Raw genomic sequence first — 9,530 nt, forward strand, 5'->3', positions numbered from 1 at the left:
GGGGTCCCACCCATGGGAGACTCCTTCACTAACTTCTCCAGTGTGAGTGCTTCCCATGGGCTGTAATTCTTTATGAACTGCTCCACCATGGGTCCCATGCATAAGGTGCAATCATTCAGGAACCAACTACTCCAGCAGGGTCACAATTCCTGCCAGCAAACCCGCTCCAGTGTGGACTCCTCTCTCCGTGGGCACAAAGGTTCTGCCAGAGCCTGCTCCAGCATGAGCTTCCCATGGGGTCACAGCCTGGGTACATCCACCTGCTCCAGCACGGCTTCGTTCGGCAGGTGGATCTCTGCTCCATCAGGGACCTGCAGGGGCACAGCTGCCTCACCATGGTCTTGCAACACGGGCTGCAGGGCAATCTCTGCTGCAGCACGTGGAGCACCTCCTACACCCTGTCCCAAGGCCTCCTGTGATCCTGGAAGAGCAGCTGCTGGGTATTCAGTACCCTGTCATTTGCTAAAACCTTTCTGGCTCCTCTCGTATAATACCCGTGATCCTTTCCCTCTGAAGGTCTGTGTGTTGCAAGCGCCGCTGTTCAGAGCCTGCAGGAAGCTCATTGCAGCGGGCTGGACAGAGTCTGCCTGGCAGAGCACAGGCTGGAGGCTGCTTTAGCTCCCGACTGGCAGAACTATGACAAGCAGGGAAGCTGCCTGGATGCCACAGCTGTTTTCTGGTTCGTACGGGGAGGCGTTTCCGCGGGGCAGGGCAGGGAACGCCGCGGGGCTGCCGGGAGCGGCCTGGCCTCGCCATGGTGACCGCACGCCGCTCGTGCCCGCGGGGCCCCCCACAGCGGCTGGGACAGAACCGAGCCCGGGCACAGCTCCCCGGGGTCGGACACCGCCCCCGCCACCGGAGTGCCCCGGGACAGCGGGGGAGAAGCAGCCGCCGCCCCGGGAGCGGCAAGCGGGGTGAGCAGGGCCGGGGTAAGAGGCAGAGGCAGTAAGAACCGCCGGTGCTCCCCGTGCTCCTCAGACAGGCCTGCAGCTCTCAGACCACTGCTCTCTGTTTGTGCGTTTATCTCTCTAAAGGTGAAGCCAATGGACAAGGAAGAGGAAAAAACTGCCAGTGAGCAAAAAGATCACGTTCCCCCCGAAAATGAGAGAAGCAGTACAGAGGAATGTCTTCCAGAGGCCAAGGAAACAGAGAAAGGTATTGTGTTTGCTCTACTAGAATGATGAGGTCTTTTCAGGAGGATTTGTAAGCATTTTATCTGTTTTAGAAACCAAGCATGTTATCAAAAATATCCTGTGGACCACAGCCAAGAACTTTACAGTGGAGAGAGGACAGCAGCAAATTGAAGAACTAATTTCTGTGAGTCACAATTCCATCCACTCAGGAAGGCCAAACCTTCTCCCTGTTAAGTATGAAAAATTAAAGAAGAGCATCTCTGTTCCTTTTTAGCATCACCCTCAAGTCAGCTCTACTAGGCAGAGGGAGTTTTAAGTGTTAGTGTGATGCATTTATTCAACAGACATGGGACATTCATGAAAGCTGGCTTCACCACTCAGAATTTCTCGAGGAAGAAGAACTGAAGGACAGCAAGAGGTATCATTACAGAGCTTGCTGGGGACTCCCAACACGCAGAAAACCCATCCCACGAGCAACAGCGAATGTCTACTTTGTTATAGTGATCTCCAAATTAAAACCTGATGTAAGTATTCAGAAAGGGTGTGGATAGACTAGTCCTTTAAAGGACAAGAGTACAGTGGCATTCCTGAGGCAGGGAAATGCCAGGACAGTGGAGAGACTGACGAGGAGCCAGCAGCTCTCGTGAAGATGCTGGTAAGGCCTGGACCTTGCCAGAACGATGGCAGATTTAGATGTGGCCTAATAGAAACACGCCATCAGTTGGCAAGGGGAGCAAGGCACAGAGCAGGAGGCTGGGTTAGTTCCCAAATCATTGACTTGACAGAACTTGACAAACAGAATCTGTCAGGATCCTACATCTGCCTTCCTGCTCTTACAATCTTCCCTTTCCAAGCAACCATTGTTCTGGGCAGCTGTAAGAAGGGCTGAGTAGAGGAGAGTTACAGAATGAGGGGTCAGTATAGAGGGGGTGACACTTTGCTCTTCAAGCTGTCTCAGAATCCCTTTCCTGTTCAGCCTGAAGTTTGCACCTGTACAATGAACTCTTCCAACTCAAAAGAAAAAAATGAAATAAACTGTACTGAGTAGACTTCTTACCTCCAGGCTTAAGTCATACTGAACCTTAGTGTTTCTACTTAATGGCTATAGATCCCCAAATAATAGTCTGTAGTTTAACCCCAGCTGGCAGCTAAGCATTGCTTAGCTTAGCTGCTTGCTCATTCCTTCCCCACCATGGGATGTGGGAGAGAATGCAAAGTGTAAAAAAAGTGTAATAATATTAAAAAATAAATATAATAATATTAACAAATTGAGGTGGAAAAAACAAACTGAGGAAAAAAACCCTATGAAAGGCAAGTGATGCAAATAAAAGCAATTACTCACCACTCACCAACCCCTGCCCAGCTAGTCCCTGAGCAGCATCTTCTCTTCTGCCCCAACCAAGTATCAAGGTTATTTTTAAAGTAAACAGTAGCTCTCACTTAATTACAATGTCTGCTTTTTAAGGGGCTGTACATGGCCTCTGCCCTGTCTCTGTTCTCTTGCAGACTGCACCTGTGGAGGTCTTCTACAGACTGGAGTCCAGCAGGCTGATTCGGAGGTAAACGTTATTACTTTTCTGTTTTAGCAAGCTTTTCCATTCCAAAACCAAATCGGGAGCTTGATGTAAATAAGTTTTCAATAATAGCAGAGAAGTGGAAGTTGCTACATGAAATGACCGTGCTTATCACTAGCTTCACCCCCAGAGGCATGAATAGCCACCCTGTGGGCATCTGCAGTCTCCAGAAATTTGTCCTGCTTTACATGGGTCTAGGTGAGGTCTTTACTGCAGCAGATAGCCTTAAGTGGTAAATAAAGGGCAGCTCTCAGCTGGCCAAACTTGGATTCAGTATTATGTTTACAATCTGCCTTCTTTTTATTCCATTCTCCAGGCCAGAACAGTGTCAGTTTAGAGAAAAGTGGCTTCAGGACATAATTGAAAATAAAATAGTGTGCGCAGAAAGACTTGCTTCCCGATGAACAGCTCCAATTCACAATTACCAATACTCTGTTGTGGAAAACCAAATAAAGACAATGAAGAAAGAAAAGCTCTTCCTTAGCCGTATTTCTACTTTGTGGATAAAAAGCATTGAACCCGTGCAAAATCAGCTATGCTCTGACATGGCAGCTGGCTATGTGTGACAGTCCCTGGCAGGTATGGGTGGGGACAGCAGGATGGAACAGGTTCCAGAGTGTAAATGGGAAGAGGCAGCTGGGCAGGATTTCCTGTTTGTGAATGCCAGGTCTGTGGAACTCCAGGGAAAATATTATAGGACTTTTATTTTCGTGATACAAATATACAAGACATCTCTGCTGCTAGACTTAGAGAAACCAAAAAAACCATTAGGGGAACAGAAGAGAAACAACCCAACTCTCAAAACCATTTTGTTTTCCAAAACATTTGAAAAAAAGTTCGAGGAGATATGTGTGGAAATACACAGTTGAATCAAAGATGACCACCACATAATCACTGCCTGATGAGCAAAGCTTCCAAGCACAGTTTAAAGCAAGCCATGTAATACTGCTGAAACAGACCAAAGTAAAATACTACAGGAGTTAAAACAAGGGTTTAATCTAGAACACTTCCATAACCAAAAACATTTCAAATGAATTGAAAGATACATCCTTGTTACCACCTGTGTACATCCAGGGGTTCCAATCACTGCACTCAATTGCACTGATGCCTATGTATAACATAGGAGAAAAAGAAGCAAGCAACTCAGTTCTTAACCATGTGTTTCAGTGGGCTGAAGATCAGACCCTCCTATTCCTGTTACTTTATACCTCAGTTGTGATCTGCTTGCTCTAAAGTAACTGAAACCCATCAGTATTAAATTACAAATCTATTTACAAAATATTTACACGTCTGGTTTGAATAACAAACCAAACTCAACTATTTTGAGGAGAAACCTAAATCTAAAAGACTTGTGAAAAAAGTGAAGAGGACAGTCCTGGATCTTAAAACAGGAACTCAGGAGTTCCTTCATTTTTGCTACTGGTGCTAGTAGCTTGTTAAAGGTCTTTGCCAAGCTAAATGATCTTATGATTAATATAAAATAAATGGAATAAAAAAAAAAATCACACTTATTTACATTAGATAACAAAGCCTTCCCATGGGATCCTTTGGCTTGTCTGATTCAAAGCAAGTGCAGAACGCTGACACCTCTAACCTCCCCCAGCTGTTCCTGCTTTGTAGCTTTTCTCTTTACAAGGATTCCTTGTAGATGCTAAACAAACCATCCAAGAAAATCTTATGAAAATCACTCTGTATCCTTGACACAAGTAATCCAATAATCCACTCCTGAGGCTTGGCCCTGTTGGGTGAAAGGTGCTGCAGCACCTGCAGCTTTTTTCAAATCACAACTGGACTGGGTTAGCTGCCACGTGGTGCAAGCCATGGCGTACAGCTCAAATGAAACATTATTTTTCCTCTTTGCCTTTAGTCTTTCTGTAGACCATCTCTCGAAAGCTTGCAAGGATTTTATTCTCTCGTTTCCTCCTCTCCTCCTGGTTGAAGGATGCCAGGGCTCTCTTTTCATCTGCACTATAGATCTGGTTCTCTTTACGCAGACGCACAGCTTCCATGCGGCGGTGTCTGTGGGGGAGAACACGGGCTACGTCAGCATGGGCAGAGCGTGTCAGTGCCTGTCACAGCTTCCAGCCATCAACACCCCTGAATGTGTTCAGGGGCTTTAAATAAAGATACTGAAGTACTAGGGCCTGAACAACAGGGCCTGAGCCAAAGTTGACCTCCACATGAAACTTCAAACAGAATGTTATATTTGTATCCACTCATTACAGTAATATGCATGATCATTAGTGAAACATGTAGTGTGATAAAAACATATTTATCTTTCTGCATTTAGAAGCCAGACAAAGGCATGAAATCAGACATGTGGCCTTGTTTGAAGGTATATGATCAAAACCAGCTCCCTTGCTTCCTTCTCGAGCCCTGGCCAGACTTTGGGTGGAATCCAAGACAGGATGAAACCATAAGTTCCTGCACTAGAAGCTGTGTAAGCTTGTTTGCTCTACAGTCTAAAAGCTGGGCCCTCTCACAGTGAAGATGGAGGCCTTGCCTACAGGTGGACACACCATGTAGGAATTCCCAGGAATGGTTCTCCAATCCTTTGCTGTGACCAGGGCTCCCCAGTTGATGGGCAGATCGGGATGATAGTAAAGTATTAAGGTAACTGGTGATGTATCTTTCTTAATCACTCTAGGCAATTTTTTGCACTAAGGATTAGGTGCATTACTTAGCTTACCCTTCGTAATTCTTTGCAGTTTTGCACTGTAGCAAATTATACTTACTCCCTAAAGTTGGTATCTGCATCTTTTGTGCTGACCTTGTCAACTGGCAAAACAGATACCTAAACTAGATAATTCAGACTGCACACTAACCTTCCCAGGAAGGAGTGTGGCAGAGCAAGGAACTGATTTCTGGTGGTATCTGTTCTCAGACAGTCAGTCAGAAGCCTCCTCTACCCCCAGGTTGTCAGCTGCTGGCTCACCAAAATTTAAGTGAGATTCCTGTTGGTCATAGACAAAAAAGTGCAGCCAACCTCTCACACATTGATTTGTCTCCTGCTGAAGGGCCAGCACATGCCCAGGGCTGTCCAAACAGACCACCTTCAAGCCACCTGACACAGGCACCTCCTCACTTGAAATAATTAGGACTATTGCATGTGAAGAACTTTTGCTCTTGAGGAGAAAGTGTCCTTGAAAAACTCACTATCCATCTTTAGCAATGAGGAGTTTAGTGTAGATTATTGAAAGCAAAGCACCTTCTCCTCCATGCTTGCAAGCAGAGCTTGGAAACAGTCTTCTGTTTAGCCAGCAGAGAAAGCAGCCCTTGAAAATTCCACTGAACCATTGCCACCATCAAAACCATACCTGCTGCCACTCATGACATAACCAGAGCTCTCAAACGATGCGATCTCTTCACTTGTCAAGCCGATTTCACCTCTGCGGGGAATGCGTTTCCCTGCTTTTACATACTCTGCCATGGCTGCACCTTCACCGGGAAGGAGGGCATGTCCGTAGCTAAAAAACAAAAGTGGTGATTTCAATAGTTTCAGATAGAGAGAGCCTGAGCTAAACATCCAACTTCCCTGTTCACTACTATATACAGCTGCATTTTTAAACACTTTCTTATTCTTTCCCACATACTCGCCTGTTTCTTCCTTATGGCAACACTAGCAACAACATCTTAAATTACCAGCTGAGTTCATTCTGATGACACTATGAAGTCACAATACTGCATATCTTTAGAAAAAAGGCAATTACAATTGATTTTTCTAGGAATCTAGGCTAAAAAGCATAAACCAGACTTTTCTACCCAAATTCAGGTCAGGGGAAAGCCTAGCAGAAAGCCTAGCACCACTAAAACTTCTGTCTGTGAATTTCTGGCACAGCATTTCTCCCTCTGCATGCCTTATTGTTGCAACAACCCTTTTGAACAGTAACTTTCACACTTGATTTACTTGATTTGATCAAAGTATCACTAGAGCTGGCTACTCACTTCAAAGGCCTATCATCCTGAGATGCGTGAGTTTTGGGAGCCTCTGGTCCAATCAAACTATCAGCTTCAGTATTTTCTGCAACAGTCAAATAATGAGGAAGATTAATTTATGCCCATTGTTCTTTGTTATCAGAAGTGTTACACAGGTCAGCAACACCTAATGATGAATTCACAAAAAGGACACCAAGAAGTTTCCATCCAAATTTGAAGTCAGGTGAACCTACTTGATCTCTCAATCCAGAGATCATCTCCTTGAAGCATTTCATCATCAGAATCTTCGCTACTTGAATCACTGGATTCCTTCCTGCTCTTCTTAGCTTTCTTTTTCTTATACTTCTTCCTGTAGTAAAGACAGAAAGACATGATATTTATCAAAATTTAAGATGAAAGGAAGTACTTGGAATCATACTCAAATCATTAGTTTCTAAAGGCAACTTCCACCTACAGGAAGACTGGCTGTCTGCTGTTTCATACAAAACACTTTACAGCAAAGCCAAGACAATATATATGTTCTGTTTTGACTTTCATAGATTATTAGAAAGTGGCTCTAGAGGGAGTTGTTTGTGCTGCACAATTGTGCAGATTTAAATAAAATCCATCCAATTAATGCTATCTGCCAGCCCTTGCAAATTATCCAAGGTCCTCAGGCTCCCTCAGGGCCTGCAAAGAAAACTGAGCTGCCCTCCAGCCAACAGCAGCCAGAATGACACACAGCAACCATGACACTTACTTTTTGCTCTTCTTTTTCCTCTTCCTGCTTTTCTTTTTACCTTCATCTGAAAAAATAAAGTATATCTATTATAAAAAAGAAATTATTAGTTATAACTAAGTAGTTTACTGCCCTGTGAATAGCATGGCATGCCTTTTCCAGCCACAGTGTTCCCGAGGCTGTAGGCTCTATGACTCTCTAAACCCTAACCCCAAGCCTAACCACTCCCCTAACACTGCTGCTAAGAATTACACTAACCACTACCCCTACCAATTAACCTAACTACTACCCTAACCACTAACATAACCATTACCCTAACCCAGATTCTATTCCCACCACTAACTGCCTCCACCAGAATGCCCTAATACACACACTGATGGGACCTGTTTATACTGGGAAAGCATTAGTAGAAAGCTCCCTGCAGTACTGGTCAATATGAGAACATATCAAACAGATCTCTGGCATGAGAGGCCCAGTGGATACTAAATTCAGAAATCCCATTTCCTGAGGTCAGATTGCAAGCTGAAACTCTTTCGTCTTACCACTGGAGCTCTGCTCAGACTCCGAGTCACTGTCACTGTCCTCAGAATGTTTCCTGTGCTTTCTTTTGGATGCTTTACGTTTTTTCTTTTGTCTTTTCTTCTTCTTTTTCTTCTTTTCCTCTAGAATTTTTTTAAAGATAACATTAGAGAACAAAGAACATCTAGTTCCATATATATTCCCTGATCTTCCCAAAGCAACACTGTCCTTTGAGCTGGAGCCCACCCCACTCACTTCCACCTATCCAAGCCAGGGAACCTCCTGCAAGCAGCAGCAGCAGATTCTAAGCCACAATAGCTTCCCATTTTCAAAAAAGCTGTGCAAGCCAAACAAAATACCTTCTGAGCTGGAATCCGAAGAACTACTCTTAGATTTTGCCTCTTCATCTTCTACTGGTGTGTGCTCATCTGAACTGAATAAAAAAACAGTTTGCTACTTAAAATCTGTTTTGTTGTACTCAACATGTATGACCAAAGACAATTTAAGTCAATCCTTGCAAGGGAGTAAAACATTAAAGAACTAATCTAGCCTGGGAACTGCGATCAGAACCACAACACAATAATCACTTGATCTACAATAAATCAAATATTGCATAACTGGTATGTTGGAATTATTTGGTGGGAAAAAAGTAGTAATCTCATCATGTTACTTCAGAAAGGAACTGATACAATAAGTATTATGGCACCATGACTAGCGCAGAGATAAAACATTTTTATAAATGGAACTCATATGTAACTAATATAAAAAATAAAAAAAAAAAAAAAACCAAGCATTAAGAAAGAATATGCCTTACTCTGGGTCAGGAACTTTTGGTGACAGCCCCCAGACTTCAGGTGCCCCCAGTTCTCCAATTCTCTCTCTCTCATTGAGTCGCCTGTAAAGGAAAACACTGTCACTGAGGCCTAGTTTGTAACATCCACCACACAAACATTTTAAGTCCCACACATTAGTGTTTTTATTCGCCTAAAGCAGCTACAATGAGAATAAGAAACAACACGGAGCAAGGAACAAGTTCGCAGGCGGGCAGTCTGCCAGCAGAGCTTCGCACACTGTAAAGGATCGGGGTAGTCGGTGTTAAACCTCTTCCAGCTGAGCTCTGTCGGGTCCGCCCTCAGCGGCCCTGCCCGCGGGGAACGCACGGAGAGCCCATGTAGGGGCTGAGGGTTCGTGACAGGGCCGTGCAGAACCAGGCCCGGCCGTCCCCGCAGGCCGCCACCCCTCCCGGGAGCACCGTCCCTTCCACGCGGAGCTGGGCCAGGCGGGCAGGCCCGACCCCGCACCGGTGCTCACCTCTGCCGCAGGATCTCCTCTTTCTCCTTCTCGTAGTACTCGGGCCATTTGCCGTGGTGGTGGTGCCCGTGGTACGCGGAGGAGCGCGGCACGCCGGGGCTCCGGGACCGGCTGCGGCTCCGCCGATGGCTCAGGCGTCTCGGGCCATTGCGCTCGCGGGAGCGGGACCGGGAGCGGGACCGCGAGCGGCGGCCGCGTCGCTCGGAGCTGGCGGCGGGCGGGGAGCGAGAGCGGGACGCGGGCGCCATGACGGCGACAGAGCCGCTTCCGGCAGCTTCCGGCGCCCTCCCGGCCTGGCGGGAGCGGGGCGGGAGCGGGGCGGGAGCGAGGCGGCCCCGC

General features: G+C 46.0%; 2 protein-coding genes across 4 annotated transcripts; one reads left to right on the forward strand and one right to left on the reverse strand.

The window, feature by feature from the left end:
* The first annotated feature begins 935 nt into the window (after positions 1-935).
* Positions 936-3,177, forward strand: AKAP14 (A-kinase anchoring protein 14). Of its 3 annotated transcripts, none has more exons than XR_015806769.1 (6): positions 936-1,155; positions 1,226-1,317; positions 1,478-1,657; positions 2,640-2,692; positions 2,780-2,905; positions 3,024-3,177. XR_015806769.1 is itself a non-coding variant. In XM_088173230.1 (6 exons), exons 1-6 carry the CDS (start codon positions 1,044-1,046, stop codon positions 3,065-3,067), a joined length of 561 nt encoding a protein of 186 aa, XP_088029356.1. In that variant the 5' UTR covers positions 936-1,043; the 3' UTR covers positions 3,068-3,177. The 3 variants fall into 3 exon arrangements, 2 of the variants coding, with proteins under 2 accessions (XP_088029356.1, XP_014742098.1); XM_088173230.1 differs by having other exon boundaries at positions 2,826-2,905; XM_014886612.2 differs by lacking the exon at positions 2,780-2,905.
* Positions 3,178-3,391: 214 nt separating this feature from the next.
* NKAP (NFKB activating protein) lies at positions 3,392-9,505 on the reverse strand. The gene is made up of 9 exons (XM_014886602.2): positions 9,192-9,505; positions 8,695-8,775; positions 8,240-8,313; positions 7,904-8,023; positions 7,383-7,428; positions 6,877-6,992; positions 6,653-6,728; positions 6,025-6,174; positions 3,392-4,726 (listed from the first exon to the last, which is right to left on the reverse strand). The coding sequence occupies exons 1-9, from the start codon at positions 9,437-9,439 to the stop codon at positions 4,552-4,554; spliced, it is 1,086 nt and encodes a 361-aa protein (XP_014742088.1). The 5' UTR covers positions 9,440-9,505; the 3' UTR covers positions 3,392-4,551.
* Between the last annotated feature and the right edge of the window lie 25 nt (positions 9,506-9,530).

Source organism: Sturnus vulgaris, chromosome 14 (assembly GCF_052056855.1).
Source record: "Sturnus vulgaris isolate bStuVul1 chromosome 14, bStuVul1.hap1, whole genome shotgun sequence".
In the NCBI taxonomy this organism is placed as follows: Eukaryota; Metazoa; Chordata; class Aves; order Passeriformes; family Sturnidae; genus Sturnus; species Sturnus vulgaris.

Bases quoted from the DNA above. Each gene is read 5' to 3' on its own strand.
- NKAP (XM_014886602.2), bottom strand. From the start codon at position 9,439: ATGGCGCCCGCGTCCCGCTCTCGCTCCCCGCCCGCCGCCAGCTCCGAG. The intron at 8,776-9,191 runs GTGAGCACCGGT...TTTCCTTTACAG, and splicing joins GAGGAGATCCTGCGGCAGAG to GCGACTCAATGAGAGAGAGA. The intron at 8,024-8,239 runs GTATTTTGTTTG...AAAAAATTCTAG, and splicing joins TTCGGATTCCAGCTCAGAAG to AGGAAAAGAAGAAAAAGAAG.
- AKAP14 (XM_088173230.1), top strand. From the start codon at position 1,044: ATGGACAAGGAAGAGGAAAAAACTGCCAGTGAGCAAAAAGATCACGTT. The intron at 1,658-2,639 runs GTAAGTATTCAG...GTTCTCTTGCAG, and splicing joins TCTCCAAATTAAAACCTGAT to ACTGCACCTGTGGAGGTCTT. The intron at 2,906-3,023 runs GTGAGGTCTTTA...TCCATTCTCCAG, and splicing joins CCTGCTTTACATGGGTCTAG to GCCAGAACAGTGTCAGTTTA.